Source organism: Castor canadensis, chromosome 16 (assembly GCF_047511655.1).
Source record: "Castor canadensis chromosome 16, mCasCan1.hap1v2, whole genome shotgun sequence".
Taxonomy (NCBI): Eukaryota; Metazoa; Chordata; class Mammalia; order Rodentia; family Castoridae; genus Castor; species Castor canadensis.
This window is the reverse complement of record NC_133401.1, coordinates 42,168,835-42,189,812: the sequence shown is the minus strand read 5'-3', so window position 1 is coordinate 42,189,812 and position 20,978 is coordinate 42,168,835. Positions and strand designations below refer to the sequence as shown.

General features: G+C 51.7%; 1 protein-coding gene across 5 annotated transcripts; it reads right to left on the bottom strand.

Moving 5' to 3' along the window:
- Positions 1-611: 611 nt before the first annotated feature.
- Positions 612-15,138, bottom strand: Grk6 (G protein-coupled receptor kinase 6). 5 transcript variants are annotated; one of them, XR_012442901.1, is made up of 17 exons: positions 14,997-15,138; positions 11,701-11,796; positions 10,593-10,705; positions 10,387-10,464; positions 9,949-10,049; positions 9,595-9,687; positions 9,434-9,497; positions 9,176-9,316; positions 8,669-8,859; positions 7,854-7,891; positions 7,677-7,766; positions 6,481-6,689; positions 6,239-6,376; positions 2,627-2,764; positions 2,404-2,538; positions 2,129-2,208; positions 612-1,740 (listed from the first exon to the last, which is right to left on the bottom strand). XR_012442901.1 is itself a non-coding variant. In XM_020162767.2 (16 exons), the coding sequence occupies exons 1-16, from the start codon at positions 15,046-15,048 to the stop codon at positions 1,687-1,689; spliced, it is 1,731 nt and encodes a 576-aa protein (XP_020018356.1). In that variant the 5' UTR covers positions 15,049-15,138; the 3' UTR covers positions 612-1,686. The 5 variants fall into 5 exon arrangements, 3 of the variants coding, with proteins under 3 accessions (XP_020018356.1, XP_073914864.1, XP_073914865.1); XR_012442900.1 differs by lacking the exon at positions 2,129-2,208 and having other exon boundaries at positions 612-1,387; positions 1,490-1,742; XM_020162767.2 differs by lacking the exon at positions 2,129-2,208.
- Between the last annotated feature and the right edge of the window lie 5,840 nt (positions 15,139-20,978).

The window sequence follows — 20,978 nt, the reverse complement described above, 5'->3', positions numbered from 1 at the left end:
TCAGAAGGATCACTGTTCAAAGCCAGCCAGAGGCAAACAGTTACAAAGACCCTATCTCAAAAGCAAATAAACAAACAAAACCCAATACAAAAGAAAACCCTTCCTAACAAAAAACCCTCTGATAATTAGGTGGCTGGTCCCCTCCATTCCCTCCCTCCCAGTATCACCTCTCTTTAGTCTTTGCCCTCCACATTTAATGTTTCAAAGGCAAAACTGAGGAGTCTCATGCATGTGCACCAGCCCAGGGTCAGGGCAGATGTTCCAAACAACAGCTGCTACCTGACTCCTCAGATGATCTTGGCTTAAACACCAGCTAGCTGGGGCCTGCCTCTCTAGCACAGAGTCAGCTACTCTAATGGGCATCCAAGGCTTCTGTCCTCAGGTTCTGTCCCACTTAGGAAATGGGGAAACCAACTGGATGAGCCCACAGGCCACCCAGGCCTGGCTGCCTGGAAAGTCTACTCCAGTATTGGTCCTGGGCCTTGGAAGGGCAGCCCTTCACCCTCTGCCAGCTCCACCTCCAATCCTTTCCCACTTCCAGCTGGGCCAGGGAAGCAGGAAGACCCCCTGGAATACCAGAAGCAAGAAAGAGGCAGGCAGGGGCAGCTGGCCAGGTTTGTGCTCAGACTGTATTCACACAGAGACATGTGGCAGTTTACATTGGACAAAATGAGTAAGAAAAACTGGCTTTAGATATGGAAAAACCTGGGCCCTGTAATCCCATGCTATATTAACACTGGGACCAGGGTGGCTATCACAGTCTGGGAAGGGCTAGGGCTTCACCCTAGCCCTACCCCCACCACACACATAGATGCACACGTGCACACACTCCCCACAGGCACACACAGGGAGGGGTGGCTTATTGCTGGGCACGTGTGTTTACTGTTATGAGGGGATTCTGGAATGTTGGGAGAGTTGGCCAGGGCCATCCCCACACCTTCCCATGTCCTGGGCTGGAGCATTTCTGAAAGGGGTATCTTTAGGACAAGGTGCCCCAAGAGCTGGAAGGCAGAAGGAGGCCCATCTGGGACCACTTGGGCAGTGGTCTATTGGGTCCCACAGTCAGTCCAATCTCTGGTCACACTTTGGCATAGGCCTAGGAGAAACACAAGTCCCAACTCCAGCTCTGACAAGTGCTGAGAAGGGATGACAGCAGTGGGACCCAGAAAGTGGTGGCCTGAGCCCAGGACAGCAAGGGCAGGCACAAGTCTCACTCAGGTCCATGGAGGCCAGCAGAATGCTGAGGGCTCGGGGTCAGTCCTGGCCCAGCCTCGGCTTATCCAGGGTAGGCCTGAGAAGCCTTGAGTTTGGCAGTGGCTCCTCTGCCAGCTCCGGCTCTCCCAACCAGGGATGGCTGCCCCAGGGAGCTGAGGCCAGGGTGCCAAGTCTAGGGTGGGAATTAAGAACGCTCTGGTCGCTATATACATTCATACAAATACATAAATACAGAAAGCCCCGAGCTCAACAGAGAAGAGCTAAAGGGACGCACCTTAGTCCCAGGGATGGCCCAGGCCTTGCCAAACTCAGCTGGGTCAAGGGCTGAGGGGCAGACACTGGGGACAGCTCCGGCTGTGTTCCCCAGGCCACGACTTGAGTGGACAATGGGGAAAACCACTGTGCAAAACTGTAAACAGCGCTGGGAGTGGCTGCTACCGCCAACCGCCGGTGGGGGTCTCAGTCTGGGGACTAGAGGCGGGTGGGGAGCTCTTCCTCACTGTCGCTGCAGTTCCCACAGCAATCCTGGAGGGATGGGAAAACACGGAGGGAGAGAGGCAGAGCAGGCGCCATTAGCCACCAGTGACATCACCTGGAGCTGGTCCTGCCAGGGCAGGCCGGGTCCTGCTGGGGGTCATACTCTGGGAAGAAGCCTCCCAGGTAGGACCTGCAGCAGCAGCTCAGGCCATACACGGATTGCAACAAGGCAGAGGCTTCTGGCAACAGACTGAAGGGGACTAGAGAATTCCCAGTACAAGGCTTCTGTCCAGCCCCTGGACAGAAGACAGGCCAGGCCTGGGGAGACAGACAGCTAAGCAAGGTTAGCAGCTTGAAGGGGCCAGGATGCGGGGAACCACAGCAGCGGGAAGGGGTTGGGGGAGCGGACACCAGACTTCTTTCTCCCACATCTTGCCTCTGCCATGGAAGAGCTGCCCGGGGCTCCCCGAGGCCAGGCAGCAAGGCCAACCCATGGGGAGCCCATACTGCTCACCTCTGGAAAGAGAAAAGAGGCCATGAGCCCAGCCAGGGGTGGGGACAGGCGGGAATGAGGTCAGAGATCTTGGGCACCGCTGACCGGGCTGGAGGAAGCCCACTCCCAACAGACGGGCACCAGCTCTGCCTCCTACCCACCAACTCCCTGCCCCTGGAGCCACGCTGGGGGCCCAGAGAGAACACTGCCAGGCTTACCTGGCGACTGAAGAGTCTCTGTAGCAGTCCCTTCTTGGGAGGTGCAGGTGGCTGGCCCTTCCAGTCCAGGTCTGGGGGGACTGAGCCATCCAGTCCAAAGACATTCAGCTCTTGGAAGCACTCAGTCTCCACCATCTATCCGGGAATAGGCAGCTGTGAGAGCTGTTCCCAGAGCCACTCCCGGAGCCGCCCCCCAACACCTGTGGGACAGACCACCCCCCACCTCGTTCTGCCAAGGGATGGGCACACTGCCTGTGGCAAACTTCTGGTAGAAGTCCTGGTCAGTGGGCTCTAGCTCCACACCCTTGACTGTGGAGAACTGTTCAATGTCCAGAACATCCTTGCAATAAATAGCCTGGGGCTGGAGAGAGAGAGGCAGGTGTCAGATAGCAAACCCACAGAAACACGCACACACACATACACAGCTTAGTCTGGAGTCTCTCACTTGCCCTTGGCCTGGTTCTGCCCCAATACCTGCAGCTTTCTGGTCTATAGTCAGCAACTAGGTGCCCTGTGCACTTCCTAAGTAAACTCTGTAGACTGGGATCATTATCCCTAACTGTTCAATGACTGAATGAGGCTGTATTCAGGATTGATGCTGGGCCACCCCTCCACCTGCACCAGGTTGCCTGGGTATGTGGCTGGTGAGGGGAAGGCAGGCTGAATCCCCCTCACCCCCCATGAAGGGCTTGGAGTAGACGGGTCCTCACTCTGGGATGTCCAATGGCTTGCTCCAACCCCTCACAGCCAACAAGAGGATCACAATGGTCCTCCCAACTACTTCCCCAATCCCTACTGGAAATCCACCTCATCATCAGAAGGCTGCTTTCTTTTCCATCTTTACACTGTCTTCCAAATCCTGCTATTAAAGATGCCATTAAAATATCAGCATCATGGAGCTGGGGGTGTAGCTCAGTGGTGGAGCATTTGTTGGTATGTACAAGGCCTAGGTTTGATTCCTAGCAAACACTCACACACTCATCTATACATATCATTATCAGCATATCATCATAATCATCATGGTGCATCTGCTTTGCAAAACAGTCTGGCATTTCCCCAAAAGGTTAAATATAGTTATGACCTCATCATTCTACACCTAGATATGTATCAGGACAAATGACAACATCTGTTCCACACAAAAACTTGTATAAGAATGTTCAAAGAAGAGCCAGGCACTGTGGCAAGCAGCGGCAGGCTCAGCTACTTGGAAATTTGAGGCAGGAGAAATATTTCAGCCTGAGTGCAAGACTAGCTTGGGCAACATATCCATATCAAAACCCTGTCTCAGCTGTGTGCTCACGCCTGTAATCCTAGCTACTCAAGAGGCAGAGATAGGAGGACCGCGGTTCATAGGCAGGCTAGCCAAAGAGTTTGTGAAACTATCTGGAAAAAAACCTATCACAAAAAAAGGCCTGTTAAGAGTGGCTCAAGGTGTAGGCCCTGAGTTCAAACCGTAGTATCACCAAAAAAAAAAAAAAGAAAAGCACGTTCATAGCAGTATTATTCATGATAGCCAAAAAAGTGGAAACACCTAATGTCTGCTAACTGATGAGCAAATAAATAAAATGTGGTACTATCCATACAATGAACTTATTCAGCATTAAAAAGGAATGAAGTACTGACCCATGCTACAACATGGATGGACCTTGAAAACATGCTAAGTAAAAACAGCCAGTCACACAGAACCATATATTGCATGATTCCATCCATATATATGAAACATCCAACATAGGCAAATATAGAAAAAAAAAAAAAAGTACAAAATAGGCAAAAAATAGATTAGTGATGACCAGGACAGAAAGTAGAAAAAGATACGGAAAGTAATTAGTGATAGCCAGAGCAGGGGCGGAAGAATGGGGAATAAGTGTTATGGGTACAGGGTTTTGGGATTTGTTTTGTCGAAGGGGATGATGAAAACACTGAAACTTACTGTGGTGACGGTCACACAACTTTTTGTACCAAAAGCCACAGAACTGAGTGCTTTATATGGGTGAATTTTATGGTATGTGAATTTAATCTCAGTGAAGCTGTTAAAAATAGATCATCAAGTTTGATTTTCATCCTTTGCTTCTAAAAAGGTGAACTCGATCCAGAGGCAGTGCGATTATTTCAAGGTTAAGTGAGATGATGTGCACAGGAAGCAGGGTAAACTTGAGCAGTGTACCAGCTTCAGAGGAAGGTTGATGCAGTCAGGTCTGCTTGGTTCAAGTGCTAGCCCACAATGCCACCCCACCCTCCAGGGTTCCAGTGAGGCCTACTACATGAAAGTCACTTAAAAGCTCCCTAGCTTGCCTCCCCACTTATACTCACAACCTCTCTGACCCACTCCCCATACTGCATATTCCTAAGCCCCTCTCCCTACAAAGTCCCCAGTCACAACACTCCTTCCCTGCACAAACTCACTCCAGCCACACAGACCTCCCCTGCTGCTCCACTTCACTAGGCTGGTCCCATCCTAGGACCTCAATGCCCAGATGTTTCTTTGGCCTGGAATGCTCCCCAAATCTTGGCATGGCTCTCTTTCACATATTTTCAGTTTCTGGTTTAACTATCAGCTTCTCAGAGACTGCTCTGCTAGAACTGCTAAGTCCCCACATCTCTCTGTCTCGTGAGCCTGTTTTATTTTCCTTTGTCATTTTTTTCTTAGCATTACCTGAAATTCTTCCTCGCTTACTGGCTTATTTTGGTGTCTCCCCACTAGAACATAAGGACAGGCATGGGTCCTGTGGACCTCATTATCTTTAAGGTCTGGCACACATAGGCACTCAGGTATTTGTCAAATGAAAAAACACATGTGGTTGACAGCCGTCAACCTGGCCTGCCCATCACTTTCAGGCCTCCAGTGCTCCTGGTGAACTGTCAATCACAGAACCTAGTCATCATAGAAATAGAAGGGGGGCAAGTACATGACCCAATCCTGGTCAATCAGAACCTTCCCTATAACATTACACACAAGGAAGCTGGAATTCAGGGTGAAGGATACAGTCAACAGGTTGAAGGAGAGCCAAGGGATGGAGACTTCTAGCAACACAGCCTGAAACTCTGAGGTTGGCCTTCCTCTGGGTCTTTCTGGCCAAACAAACCAATATTCTCCACATTGGGCTTAAGTAAGTTTGCGCTGGGTTTCCGCTGCTTAGATTTTGTTGACTAGAGGACATTTTTGCACGCAGGGTACCTGACCCACAAGATGCTCATGAGACTTTATAAGGAGGAGTGTTGCCCCTAAAGAGGGACAGTGAGCCCAACAGCTGTCCCCCTTACTGACACCACCATCTTGGTTTCCCTTTCGGAAATGGATTGCTCCCACTGGCAGTGGACCAGATAAGCATGTGATCCAGGTGTGGCCAGTAAAGGTCCTTGGTCTTTCAAACCATCTGAGGCAATAAGCATCAGCCTCATTCTTTTGGAATTCCTGGGCAGAATTGCTTTCTGTCTATAGGGAAGGCTGAGCAAGTAGGATGTGGGCCTAAAGCTGCAGGGGCCACCAATGCCACTCCCTGGAGAGAGCTCCTGACAGTGAAGACTATGTAATCAACAGTACAGTGCAGAAGGACAGAAAAAAAAATGAGTTCTTTCAACACTATTGGAGCAGCCCCACCTCCTCCCTACTCCACCCATCCCATCCAGATATGCCAGTACAGACCTATGTCGGACTTTTCATGTTCGAGAGCCCAATGAATTACGTGTATTTGCTTTGGGTTTTTTTTTTTTTAAAGCTAAGCCATGAGACTGGACTTTCCAACATTTGCACTTAAGGTATTCTGATCACTAGTCCAAGGGCCCCCAGCTCCAATGTGGTTTAGCCCTGCTCTCAGCAGAAATGAGCAGAACTTACATCAGGCTTGAAGGGTGGTTCCAGCATGCCAGCTCCCAGCCGCTTGAAGTTCAGTTTCTTGAAAAGGGGGTGCTCCTTCACCTCTCGGGCACCATTCCCACGACACCCCAGGCGTTCTACAGGGTCCTTGCTGAGGAGCTGTAGCAGGGCAGGGGTGGTCAGGGTGCCCTTGGGTAGAAGGAAGGGTGAGTGAGGTGCCCCCAGCTCCAGCCCAGGCCAGTCAGTCCTGCTTGTTGGGGTACCTGGGAGCAGAGTGAGCGGGCCTGTGGGGAAAAGTGCTCAGAATATTCCTCAGGCACCTCCTTCACCAGCCTCTCCACTTCCTCACGTTTGATCTTCTTCTTCCTCTGCTGGAACGGCGATTGCCCTGCGATCATCTCGTACAGGAGGCAGCCCAGTGCCCACCAGTCAGGGCTGAACGTGTACCGCTCATTCTTTACCACCTCTGGAGCTGGGCAGGGGACACAGGAGTCTGGGTAGGTGGCGGGAAACAGAGCCCTTGGGCCCCAGGGATGCTCAGCACTTGTAAAATCAGAGGATCAACTCAAACACAAGTGGCAGAGAATGGGAACCTCAGCAAGTACAGAAGACATCCTTTAATGGAAGCTAGTGTGGACAGCAGGGAATCACACCTAGGGTCTCCAGGTCTTCTAACTGAACCAGGGCCACGCGCTTGCAAGCATTCTACCCATTGTGCTACATCCTTAGCTAGAAATTCCTATTTTTACATGAAGCTGTCTGGCTTACTAAACATTAGCAAACAACTCAAATTGACAATTTGATTTCAGTATGAATACAGGCCGAACTGATCTCATATAGCTACCACTCACAACTTGTGGATTTCATAATTGAAAGGAAACGAGGTGGAGGGTCCTACTCACTGGAACTTCCTACCTGCCAGCAGACACTTGGGAAATTTCCCTCAATTATTTCTTTTCACCTCAAGGACATCTGGGAGGCAGCTCTGATAATGTTTTATAGTAAAGAGGCTAAGAGAGTGGAATGTCTAGCCCAAGGTCACCCAACAGGCAAGAAGTGTAACCTGTAGCACCTGGACTGTCTACTGTGTCACACGGTCCCCAAGGGGAATACGTGGTCACATCTCTACCCCTTCATATCAGCCTGCATCTTGGATGGGTACGCCTAATTTGAGCATGACCAATTCAGGGAGGGCAGGGGTAGAACAATGGAAATGGTTGACTCCCTTCTCCAATCCCTGGTGGCCACCTGCAGGCCCAGCCAATTGTAGGGGTCAGTAAACATTTGGTGAAGGAATGACATGGTATTCATGAGTATATGACTCTGGCCAGGTCTTGACCACCTATCTATGAAAAGAACAGCATCGGTAGGGCCTCTGTCTACTCCCTGAGGTACAGGAAACTCCATACAGCAGTGGGTTGACCCAGAAGACTAGTGGGCTGGGCAGAGGGATACTCACCCATGTAGCCCACGGTGCCCACACGACCTTTGATGGTCTGGCCTTCAGGCACATGCACAGCCAGTCCCAGGTCCGAGATGCGGATGTGGCCTGAATGATGGTGGAGAAGCAAGTGGGCCCGTTAATAGGCCAAGACTCCCAATCTCATCCCACCCACCCTTGGGCCTCCCTACCCACCGTGGTCATCCAACAGGATGTTCTCTGGCTTCAGATCCCTGTGGAGAGAAGAAAGGCAGGATCAGACGCTACTCAGTTTTCCAGGAAGCCAGACAGGGCCAGCCCCGCCTAGCTTACTGGCCTCCTGGGATCAGATACAGAGCAAGATAAAGGACCCATTTGCTGCCAAAGCAGCAGACAGCCATGCACTTCCCAGGCAGCAGCCTTGACTCAGGGATCTGAAGGATCCATGGAACCAGAACTCTCAGGAATTTTCTAGCAAGTGAAGATGATTCCCACCCAAGGAGGGACTTCCTGAACATCACCAGCAGCCTTGTTCATCATCCCTGTAGTCAAGAAGCTCCCTCCCATTTGGTGGCTGACTCTACCTTTCCTCTGTCAAACTGGGTTACACTTCTGTTCTTTCAGGTAGCTGCTATAAAGGTTCACATGAAATCATCACCAATAACCACCATAACTAGACCTCCCAACTACTGAGCTGACCTGCAAGGTAGGAGTGACAGGCTCTGCTTCCCACAAAAAGGAAATAGTGTAGGAACACAGAGCCAACTGGCCCAAGGTCACAGAAAAGGGCAACCAAATCAGGATTCACACTTGAATCACCTAGGTCTGTGGTACTAAAGTCCACCCAGGCCCACAGCCAGTGTGGCTTATGGCTGGACACAGCTCCGGCACACCAACATACTTCTACTCTCAGGTCTGACAAGCAGCCTCCACCATTGCCCTTGAACCCTGACTGAGAAGGGACAACAGTATTCCCCACACACTCCTTTCCGCGATCCCCTGCACAGCAGCAGGCAAATGCTCCTCCCCACCTGTACACGATGCGCTCCCGGTGCAGGTCCTCCAGACCACAGCAGATCTCCGCAGCATAGAAGACAGCGCGGGCTTCCGGAAAGCCAGCCTGACCCATATGATAGATGTGGAACTTGAGATCACCTCCATTCATCAGCGTCAGCACCAGGCACAATGCATCCTTGGTCTCATAGGCATAGGCTAAGCTCACCTGTAGCCAGGGGACCCGAGCCCTCAGGCAATGGTTGTGGGGCTGCCTGGGGAAGGGGATAATGCCAGCCACCAAAACAACCCTCCTGGGTGCCACTCCTTGGGGATCAGCATGCTTCCCAGGCCTGGCATCAACACCCCCAACCCGCCCTTCCTGGACATTGCTCTGGGCAGGGAGGGGCAGAGGGCCTGAAGAGGGTGGGGCAGGGCAGAGGATGGTCCTTTTGGTGAAGAGGAGACTTTTAGCCTGGTGGTAGGGAGGGCAGGAGGAACCAGCCTGGCCCAGGGGAAGGGAGAGATCTCCTTTCTGTACTTACTACAAACCTACTGTTCACTTTCTCCAAGATCTGCTTCTCATTGAGTGCCATGGCTTCCCCTTTCCGCTTCTTGATTCGCTTCTTCTCCAGCTTCTTGCAAGCATACATCTTGCCTGTTGCCCGCACCTGGCAGGCACACACCTGTGGTTGAGGAAGACAGGCAAATGAGACCCAGCCATGCCCTGGCTGGAGGTGGTGAGGCTGGTCCATGCCCACCCTATCCGGCCCTCTTCAAGGGGCATTGGCCTGGCTACTTACCTCCCCAAAGCCACCTTTGCCCAGGACTCTGTACTGCCTGAAGGTGTTCTTGGTCACTGGCTGCCTGTAGGCCAGGAGGAATGCTGACTGAGCAGGAGCTCAAGACCCATGAGGACCCTCCACAACATGGCCTATCCCAGCTCAGCCTGGGAGGAACTCACCTTTCCAGCCACTTCCACTGCAGAAAACGGTTGAAGTAGATGCTGTCGAGGTAGTCGGCAAAAGGGGCCACACTCAGGTATTCATGGGTCAACCTGTTGAGGAAGGACCAGCCCACAGGTCAGACTCCAACATCCAAGGTTTTTGGCTGTGGACTCAGGCCTCCTGGGATGTGCAAGCTCAGGTAAGAAAGCGGTATCCTTGGCCAACCCTCCCACTAACCCACTGGGCAGTTGGGATTCTCATGCCAAAGCTGAGAATGCTACAGATTTGAGTGACAACTGCCAAGGTCAAACAGCAGGGTCAAGGCCACAAGAGGCTGAGCTGTTCACAGCCTTCTGGGTAGGGAGGCTTACCGGGTCAGCTCCTGGAAGAGGTCTTTGCAGGGCCCCTGTTCCAGTCGCTGGGCACAGTTAGTCACCAGCTGCCGAGGAACCTCAGGGATGAGGTCAGGACCCTGGGGACAGGCCACAGAGAGGTCAGTGCATGGGGCTCCTACTCCCAAGCACAAGAGTTGTCAGATATGTCTGCAGGTGCCAGGGGTGACCGTGGGTGGATGGTGCACTAGCTGCCTGGTTTACCAGACTCCCTTCCTGCCACCCCCATTCCTTGAGGCAAGGTGAGGCAGAGCTAGCAAGACACCTGGCCTGAGCTCAGACCACACCCTGGGTTCCATGCACATGGTGCTGCCTGGAGCAGCTCCAAGGCACTCACTGCCCAAGCTGTGGTCACTCCTCTCCCTGTTGTCACCAAGCCCTGCCTGCAGCCGTCATCCTCCATCACAGCTCACTCACCGTGTGGCTCAGAAAATTCTGCATTAGTCGCTGCCCACATGCCTTCCGCTTCTCATCAGGGGTCACTTCGTACTCAGCCTGCAGGGTGGGAGACAGAGAAGCTTGTGGTCTAAGCAGAGCAACAGATGTGGGGAAATGGGGCACAGGAGCCAGGACTTGTGCCTGCCCACGGTGCTGGGCTTGACCCCAGGGCAGGCTGAACTCACCACCCCATCCAGGAAGGCAGTGCAGCGGGTCAGCTCAGGCCTCGTGGCACAGAACTCACGGAACAGCAGGCGCCCGATGGGCTGCCGCTCACACAGGCTGTGGTAGTCACGCTCTGCAGGCCAAGATGGGAGCTGCTGGGGTCACAGATCTGAAGCCCACTGGCAGGGCCCTCCCACCTACACCACCAGGCCCTGGGAACTCAACAACTTCCAGCTCAGCAATGTGCAGGTCATTATCGCCTCAGAGCCCTCACCACAACCCTGAGGTGAGCACTACTGCTAATCCCAACATAACTTGGAAGTGTGAGTTCCACAGAGGTTAAGTGATTAAGATCAATGTCACACAGCCAGGATTCCAGGCTCCAGAGCTTAAGCCTCCCTCTTGTCATGTCTTGGTTCACAAGACTTGCATATGTCATGGGTTTGGGTGTGGTCTGTGAGGTTCCGGCCTGGCCCAGACCAGGCTAGGCCCACACCTGTTGCCTGCCTGGCGAAAGTGCGAGAGGAAGCTGTGGCTTCCGCTGTGCTCTGGGCTGGGCCTCCTTCCCAGGCAGTGGAAGCAGTCTTGGTACACTCTCCACCCACATGAAGGCCATCAGAGGGGGCCTGGGCCAGCCAAGGTGCTAGTCAGACCTGGGGTCTCTGCCAAGGTAGCAGAAACTGGGGTCCTGGGCTCTTCTTTCCCCACCCAGAAGATACTCTATCACACTGCCCCTGCTTGTTGGATATCCCACTGTGGAGCTAGTAAGCACAGGTCTGGGGCTCCCAACAGTTGATCTAGGGACTGCTCCCAGCAGCCCATGGGCCCTCCCCCTGGGCAGGCTCTTCCTCAGCTTCTCTTAGATTCCCTCTGATCTGGCCCTACCCTCCTCCCCACACCCACTCTCACCAACCCTTGTCAGGCCCTATGAGCTCTCTGCCCTCCGCCCATCCCAACCCCAGGAACTGAAACTGGGCCGGTGGTAGAGCCTCAATCTTCCTGGTCATTGGACACACCAACGCTGCCCCTCGTCCCAGGGCAAGTTCTCAGGAGAGGTTCCCCTGGCACCACGGTTCCTGTCCTCCCCATCCCCGCTTCAGTAGCCCCTAGTCTCTGCCCAGGCCTCACCAAGACTGAGCCGCAGCTCTTCACACTGGCTAATGTGGGGGAACTGCAGCATCTGCCGCCATTTCTTGCTCTTGCCTTTGCGATTCCCGCCACCACCTGCAGAAACAATCAGGTGCTGGGTCTTGTTCAAGACCGTGCATGCTGCCACTGTGCCTCCATGCTTCCCCTGGACCTGCAGTTGGACCAGAGGCCTTCAGGATCCAGTCAAGGCCTAGCCTGCCACGGGAGGTACCTCAGTCTTCCTCCATGTCCTCTCGCATGCCCTGCTGGGTTCCAGGACACACATGGTCCTCCTGGGCCCTTTTGCTGAGGGGCTACCAGGCTTGCAGAGCCAAAAAAGGCAGCAAGGCCTTTTTGGAAAGAAGTTTGGCCTCAGTCACTTCACTCCAGGTGAAGAAAGTATAGAGAAGGGCCAGGAGCTGGTGGCTCACACTTGTAACTCTAGCTACTCGGGAGGCAGAGATCAGGAAGATCACAGTTTGAAGCCAGCCATGGACAAATAGTTCAAGAGACCCATCACAAAAAAGGGCTGGCAGAGTGGCTCAAGCGGTAAGAGTGCCTGCCTAGCACACATGAGGCCCTGAATTCAAACGCCAGCACTGTCCAAAAAAAAGGAGAGAAGGGAATCACCTTGCATGGAACTACCTAAGTCAAGGCCCACCAGGAAGAGATTCCAGGTCATGTGGGCATGTCTGAAAGATGCTAGGGGCAGAGGGCAGCCCTCATAGACCTGGATTTCAATCTCCAATTCACGCTTTAAGGCCTCATTATAGCTCTCGATTTTTCTGTGTCCTTGATTCACAGGACAGTCTGTGTATGAAAGCTTGTATCATAGGATACATCAAGAGGTGAAGCCTCAGTTCCAACAACTCAGTAGCAACCGTAGGAAACCTCTTTCCCTTGCCTGGCCTCAGTTTCCCCAGCCCTGTCTCCTCGTGGTAGGCAGCGTAGGGGGAGGAGCTGCCTTCCAGGGAGGAAACAGGGCTGGTCCCTCAGTGGGCTCCCTGGGGAAGCTAAGCTGCCTGGGAGGAGGAAGTGCTCAGGGTCCCCTTGAGAAACTGGCTGGAGGCCCTGCTGCGGCCTATACTCCATGCGCCCAGTCATTGCTTCACTGTGAGTTAGCAACACAGTCTTCCACCCTCTAACCCAGGGCAAGGCCTCCCCAGAAGGGGAACTCCTCCCCCCCTCCCCCCAGTCCCTCTACCCTTGCAGGTCCCTCACCCAACCCTCCATCCGCCTTCCTCCCCCACCAGTTACTTCCTCCTCCCCCTCCTCCCAGCCACATCAAGGCAAAAGCAAAAAGTCACATGCAAATATCTGTCCTGGAACTGGCAGCGCCCATGGGGCTCCTCTCCTCCTTACCATGACCACCTCCCTCCCTGTGCCTGAAGGCACTTAGGAAAAAAACAAGATCCAAGTGAGGGCACACGCCTCCACCCCCCAGTAAGGGTGTTATCCCACCTCATCCTCACAGAAACTCTATCAGATGGGGCACAATTTCATGAGAGAACTGAGGCTCTGAGCGAGGATTGCTTTACCCAAGATCACATAATTCAAACCCAGCTCCCACAACTCAAACATGTCTGACATTTATTAAACGCCAACTGTACACATAAACCAAGGGTTCCCAAACCACTTAGGGCTCCAATAACTTGGAAAAGCTGGCAAATTGCCCTGTCCCCAGCTTGTGAAGTGATTCTCACACAGCCAGCCTATGGGTCTGGATTTAGGATTCAGTGACAATGAGGATTTCCTTTAGTCTCTAAAGCCATGCAGGTGGGAAAGTCAAAGCCAGGCCAGCATAAGGGCTCTCTGGTGAAGACAGCAGTCCCCAGTCTGGCCATACCACCGTACACCTTGCCTAGGGCCCAACAAAGCTTGTCCAAAGATGTCCACACTATCGGGCCAAGCGAGGCAGTGCCCTCCACAGGCCTGAGGCCTGAACTGGCTACAGCCCTAAGAAGGGAGCCTTGGTTCTCCCCACCCCTCCTCCCTGGCTGGCTGGATGACGAGGCAGAACAGAAACAGCAGATGCCCCCAGAGGCTGAGAGGAAGGCCCAGCCCCTGGACTCGATAAGGGACAGGAGATAAGACAGCCTCCCTTGGCACTAGGGACTTAGCCTGCTATGCCCATTTCCAGGCAGCACCTCCCTGTGGTGACAAGCACTGGTGGGCAGAGGGCACCAAGTGCCGCACCCAACTGGGGGCTCCTCTGGGATTCCTGCAGACTGGACTGAGCAGCTTGTGTCCTAGGCCTGGGTTAATCACAATCTTGTTGTGTGACCTGAGATTAATCTCAGGTTGAAGGCAGTTTCCCACCTGTAAAATTAGGTAGAAAGGTAAAGCAGATGATTCTTTCAGCCTGGAAGCCCAGCAGAAAGTAGAAAACTGCTGTGGTCTCCCTACCCTAGAATTCCAAAAAGGTCCAGCACCCTGGACAGAGTGGGGCACAGTGTTGGTGTCCCGAGATTGTTACTGGAACGGGCTATGGTAAGTGAGGGACAGACTGACACAGACCTCAGGGCAGTAAGGATTAGGTCTGGTCCTGTGTCCACCAGGACCCTCATAGAGCAGGTTCCTTTTGGTAACATCTAGAGTCACTGAGGAGCTAAACTGGCGCGTGGGTGTACAAACACACACACACACACACACACACACAAAATCCAGCAGATTAGCTCCCCAGCCAGGCCTTTTAACCTTGCAGACCTAACAGCCCAGTGTGTTCAGCTTGCACCTAGATCTGTGAGCATTTGCCTCAGTAGACCAAAATGGGCTTCCAGAGAGCAAAAGTCATTACCCATTCACCCATTTTCAGTGTCCTGCAGCTCCTAGCAGGTGGCAGTTGTGTTAGTAGCATATGTGACCAAGAGTTTCCCTGAGTTGGGTGGATTGCACTAAGCAGAGATTCTGTTCATTCATTCGCCAACCTTTACCAAATACCAACTTTGTGCTGTACAAGGGGTCCGGGCCCGGGCACGTGGGACATCTTCCAGCCTCTCACCTGGAAGACGACTCCGAGACTCAGGTCCCACCCTCCCCTCTTCTTCCCTCTCTCCTTCTCACAACCCCCTCCCCCGCTGCGAGGGCGGCGGCCTGACCCCAATCCCTTCCTGGGCCCCAGCTCCCGGGGGCAGGTGCGGAAGAGGAGTAGGACAGGACGGAAGGGCTCGTATCTGCGTGGGGTTCAGACTGCCGAGCCCAAGGCCCTAAGGGATCCAGCGGCTGGGGCGCCCCGTGGAGCTCGGAGGCCGCGAGCCCGGGCTCCCCGGGCCCGGGCGCCCGCCTGGTTGCCTCACCTTCCCGGGCCTTGAGTAGCACCGTATTCGCTACGATGTTCTCGAGCTCCATGGGCTGCAGCGCCGCCGGGCCCGCCGGGCCGCGCCGCCGGCCGGAATCGCGCGCGAGGGCCGGATGGCGATCGGCGCGGCTCGGCTCGCAGTGACCGCGCCGCGGCCTCCGGGCCTCCCGGGCCACCGCCGCCGCCCGCCGCACACTCTCCGCCCCCTCCCGGGGGCCACCCGGGCGGCGGCCCGCCCCGCCCCGCCTTCTGTTTACTTTACTCGGCCAATAGTTGAGCAAATGCTCCCCGCGTCGGCTTCTTATTAGTCTACCTTTTCATTATTCCCCGCCCATCGAGCGAGGGATTCGCTCAAAGGAGGGTGGGGGCGGGACTAATCGCGTCACCTCTTCCTGGTTGGTCTGAGGGCGGGGTCCGGCCCCTAGGTTCGAATTTCTAGGCCTTCGCTGGATACCGAACTGCCAATTAGGGCCGAGCCCTCCGCAGGGAAGGTGGAGGTGGACCCTCTGGGTCACGCCCACGAGACCGGATTCGTGATTGAGTGATGGAAACGTCAGTCACTCCCGACAGTACAATCCGATTGGATCATCAGTTGGGGGAGGTGTGGCCCGTGGATGTCTTTTCTGGGGTTTTTGTTGCAACCGCTCTAGGATTTCAGGCTTACTGCTGACCAGCAGCGAGTTTGGTTAGGACATGTGTCGTGCCGTATTCTCTCGGGTTGGCTTATCCTGCAGGGCGCACATCGAGAACGAGGAGAGGACCAGAGGAGGCTGCTGGCCACTCCAGCGACCCCTCGGCCTCCGGTCCGGCAGTCTCCGGCACCCCCGTCCCGCCCACGCAGCCGGATGTTGTGATTTCTCTCCACCCACACGGCCTCGCCTGCCCTTGGCCTCTTCTGCCATATAAGGCAGCGCTACCACCCCTAGACGTTGGGGTGAGCTCACACCCATTGTACAGGTGGGGAACAGAGGTGCAGGATGTTGCTAGGCTGCCTGCGGACCGAAGACTAGGGGGAAAATAAGGCCGAAGGTTTGCAGCTAATCAACACCCCATTTCCTCCACCCCCACTTCACACAGCAGGAAACGGAGGCTTGCCCAAACTCAGCTAGTAGGGCCGAGTCGGATTCAAATAGGTTTCTCTGATTCCTGTTTATTCATTCATACAAAAATACTTGCAAGAGCACCCGCTTTGTCCCAGGCACTGAGCCAGGTTCTGAAGAAAATAGTGGTGTCAGCAAAATAGCCAAACTCCGTTCTTACATGCTAGTGGCGGGAATAGAGGTAATCCTGTAAGTAAGAAAATAAATGGATGGTTTCAGAGAGGGGGAAGTGCTAATAAGACAAGGAGCTGGGGATGTAGCTCAGTGGCAGAGCAAATGTTTATCATGCCTGATGCCCCAGGTTCAATAAAGGAGAATGTTCTCGGTGTGACAGTTCCGTAGATCCATGTAACATCAAGTGCAAAAGCTGTGAGTCTAGAGTAGGTATGGTGGGGAAGAATGCACGTGCAGCTTCAGGGTTCAGTGCTCCAAGACAGGAAGAGCAAGGACTAGGTTATGGGAGAGCGTTGTAGACTGTAGTGAAGGATTTGTTGTCTTAAGTGAAATGTGAAGCCCTTGAAAGGATAAATGTATTTTTAAATGATCACTGACTAGTGGACTCCAAAGTGGCCAAGAGTTGAAGCAGAGCGAGCAGGTGGGAGGCTACAGAATTTCAAGAGAGAGGTGATGGGTGATGCTTGAACTAACAGGGTGGCAATGGAGATGGCAAAACATGAATATATCTAGAATACACATGGGAGTTAAGAGAAAAACCCAGGCTGGTGGAGTGGCTCAAGTGGTGAGCGCCTCCCTAGCAAGCATGAGGCCCTGAGTTCAAACTCCAGTACCACAAAAAATAAAATAAAATAAAAGCCAAAAAAGAGAGAGAGAGAAACCCAATGGCTGATGGGACAAAGGGCAGGTATCTCACCCAGTGAAGGGTGTTGTGTTCAAGTTAGAACTGAGAGTTAAGTGAGGATGTGCAAGTTCAAGGTTAATGGAGTGGGGATGGAAGGGGCCTTCTGGATAGACAGTCACTGCATGTTCAAAGGTCTTTAGAGAAAGGGGAGAAGGGCTTATGCATTCGTTACTCAGGCAGAGCATCCGGCAAGACTTTAAAGGAGTGGGGTGGGCAAGGGGAGCACCAAATGAAGCTGAGGAGGACATGGATCAGGAAAGTCCTTGGGCTTCATTTTGAGAGAAGTGGGAAGTTATGTGAACAGATTTATTTTCCCTAAGGATTCTGGGCTGCACTGTGGAGGATGGGTTAAGTGCTGATTGGTAGGCACCTGTTGTTTTGGCCCTCAGCATCTAAACACCCTCCAGTTTGGGAAGACTCCTGCTTCCCATCAAGGAGATCAAAGACAGGAGATAGTTTCTTCTCTTAGATCCTTGGTCTCTGTAGGGTATTCACGTTTCCAACCAGGTCTTTGAAGGCAAGCAAGTAATCAACACAAAGCAACAGGGCTATCTTTTAGAATTCTTTGTGGAAGCAGAGGAGGGGGAGGGGAAGGGAAAGGCAGATATGGAGGTGTTAAGCCAGTCCTTCCAGGGAAGGGGAATTCAGCAACCTCCCCAGGAGCTGTCCAATCAGTTCCTTGCCTAAATTACCCAGAATTGGCTTGGTTGTTTACAGCCAAGTACTTCGGCTAAAACAGGAGGTAGACCTTTTAGGCAGAACCATTCCAGAGAGGAATATGGTACCCGATGCACAGAGTGCAGACTGTAGACAGATTGAAAACTATTGCAGTACTGGAATGAACTGGATCTGGCGATTGATAAGGCCTGAAGAGGTGTTACTCTCAGGTTCTGGCTTTTCAAGCCATTTTCCTCCTGAAGTCAAAGTGATGTTTTTTAAAAAGGAAATCTGCCATCAACTATCTGAGATATGCATTCCCAGGAATCTGACCTATAAATAACATGACACTCAGCAGAAGAAGACACATTCAAGGTTATTATTTTGTGGTGGTGTTCAAAAAGATAAATCACACTAATTGTCCTTAATGGACACTGGTTAAGGAAAATCTGGCCATTTCTGGCCCTTTCCTATATAAGAATATGCCATGAGACCTTTACAAAGAAAAATGGATGGGCTGGGGATGTAGCTCAGTGTTAAGTGCTTGCCTAACATGCCAGAGGTCCTAAGTTCAATTGCCAGCACTTAAAAAAAAAAAAAGTGTAGGGATAAACAATCTCCAAGGTATATCACTAAGTGAAAAACATCAAGGTGGTGAACAGCATGTAAAGTTGGCTACCATTTGTGTAAGAGGGTGCAGATAGGATAGGTTAGACAGCACAAACAATCCCCAAATTCCAGTGACTTAGAAAAACAAAAGTCTGTTTCTCATGTGCTCTACAAATCCCCAAATTCCAGTGACTTAGAAAAACAAAAGTCTGTTTCTCATGTACTCTACAAACTATTGAGGACTTGGACAGCTCTACTTAAGGGCCATGGTGAGAGGGGCTTCATCTCAACTTGTGCTTCTACAATGACAGTAAAAGAAAATGAGGTAAATTACACACTAGCCCTTAAAACCTGCACCTCAAAGTGACACAAGTCACTTCTGTTCATGTTTTATCGGTCAAAGCAAGCCACATGGCCACAGCAGCAATGTGTCAGGTTTTTTTTTTTTTTTTTTTTTTGGTCCGTACTAGGCTTTGAACTCAGGGTCTATACCTTGAGCCACTCCACCATGGTGCCCAGCTAATTTTTTTTTTTTTTTTTTTTTTTAGGAGGGGGTTGAACTCAGGCCACTTGTTTAGGCAGGTGCTCTTACCACTTGAGCCACTCAACCATGGAGTTAGAGAGGTTTGTGACACAGAAATAGATACCTGGATAATTCCTATAGATGTGGAATGAAAACAGAATTGGAAATATTTGGTGTTTAACACCAGTGAGTACTACAAATGAGTGGCAGGAACACTGGCTGTCTCCGGGAAGGAGGAGTTAGATGGCAGGGAAAGGGTAGAAGGAAGATTTTCGTCCTGCACCCTCTAAACCTTTCATTTTCTGGGGTTGGATTTTTTTGGGGAGTGGAGAATGTGATAGTACTGGGGATTGAGCTACACCCCAAACCTTTTCTTTATGTGAGTGAGACAGGATCTCACTCTATCTCCTAGGCTGGTCTTGAACTGGGCTCAAGCAATTCTTCTGCCTGAAGAATCCTCTAGAGTGGGTAGGACTACAAGCATGTCTCACAGTGCCCAGCTTGATTGCCTTTGTTTTTTTGGTTTGTTTGTCTTTTGGTGGTACTGGGGTTTGAATTCACGGCCTCATGCTTGCTAGGCACTCTGCCACTTGAGCCTCTCTGCCAGCCCTTTTTTGTGTTGGGTATTTTTGAAATAGGGTCTCAAGAACTCTTTCCGGGGGCTGGCTTTGAACCACAGTCCTCCTGACCTCTGCCTCCTGAGTAACTAGGATTACAGGCATGAGCCACAGACTTGAGCCATTGGTGCCTGGCTAAATTGCCTATTTTTAAAATAACCAGGGCTAAGGGTGTAGCTCAGGTGGTACAGCACCTGTCTAGCAAGCTTGAGGCCCTGAGTTCAAACCCCAGTACCACAAAAATAAATAAATAAATAAATAAATAAATAAATCCTGATCCTGTCTCTCTCTCGCTAGAACGCCAGTGGCTTCCTGTGGTAGGCAGCCTCTAAGGTGTCCCCAGCCCCCAAACACCCCGACCATCTCTGTTTCCTGCCATTCATACCCTAATGTCCACTTCCTTTGAGCTTGGGCTAGATCTACCAACTCACCTCTAATGAAAAAGGATGACTGTCTGCTATTCCTTTTGCCTCCATACCTCCTGGGCCATGGGGTCAGACTTTGTCCCTACTCTCTCCTCACTCATGACCTTTAATTTCATTTTCCAACCACAATATGTCCCTAACGACAGTATCACACATAGATGAAGAATTCTTTTGTGTAATTCTTTTAGAAGATTAAGGAACTTAATAAATAACAGGTAGAGGAGCCAAAAAAAAAAAAGATAAAAGGAAAAAGAGGGCTGGCTGGGGACTGGCTCAAACAGTAAGAGCACCTTCCTAGTAAACATGAGGTCCTGAGTTCAAGGCCCATTGCTGCCAAAAATAAATAAATAAAAGAAGAAAAGAATGGCCAGGTGGGTTGCATGGGCAAGAGTCTCATGGGGTTGAGGCCAGCCTGGCCTCAAAGTTCTGAGACTCTATTTCAGAAACAAAATATAAACAAAAGGGCTGGGGTTGTAGCTTAAGTGGTAGAGCACTTGCCTAGCAAGGGTGAGGCCCTAGGTCCAATCCCTAGTAAATAAATCAATAAATTAAATAAATGAAATATAAAGCTGCTACCATTTTAATTTTCTGCATCCTCCCTTGGGTCTCAATCCGAAGGAAGCCTGCTGACCTGTTGTGAGCTGTCCAATGGAGAGGCCTATATGGCAGGGCACTGATGTCTGACCAAAGTGAAGAAAGGACAGGCACTGGTGGCTCACGCCTGTGATCCTAGCTACTCAGGAGGCAGAGATCAGGAGGATTGTGATTCAAAGCCAGTCCAGGCAAATAGTTCTTGAGACTCTTTCTCAAAAATACCTAGTACAAAGCGGGTTGGTGGAGTGGCTCAAGGTATAGGCCCTGAATTCAAGCCCAGTACTGCAAAAAATAAAAAAGTAAAGAAGGACCTGAGGCCTACAACAACCTTGAGAGTGAATTTGGAAGCTAAGCATACCCTGGCTCCTGATCCATACAAACTGGAACACATATGTGTAATTTTAAACTGCTAAATTTGGGAATAAATTATTATGCAGGAATAAAAAAAATATGCTTTAAAATAAAAGTCAGGTGTGGAGGTGCATGTCTGTAATTCTGGCTTCTTTGGAGACTGAAGCAGGAAGATTGAGAAAGATTGAGAATTCCGAGCTACCTGAGCTGTGTTGCAAGACCTGATCTCAAAAAAAAAAAAGAAA

Bases quoted from the DNA above. Each gene is read 5' to 3' on its own strand.
- Grk6 (XM_020162767.2), bottom strand. From the start codon at position 15,048: ATGGAGCTCGAGAACATCGTAGCGAATACGGTGCTACTCAAGGCCCGG. The intron at 8,860-9,175 runs GTAAGTACAGAA...CCCTGGCTACAG, and splicing joins AAGTGAACAGTAGGTTTGTA to GTGAGCTTAGCCTATGCCTA. The intron at 7,892-8,668 runs GTGGGGAGGAGC...TTCTCTCCACAG, and splicing joins CGGGAGCGCATCGTGTACAG to GGATCTGAAGCCAGAGAACA.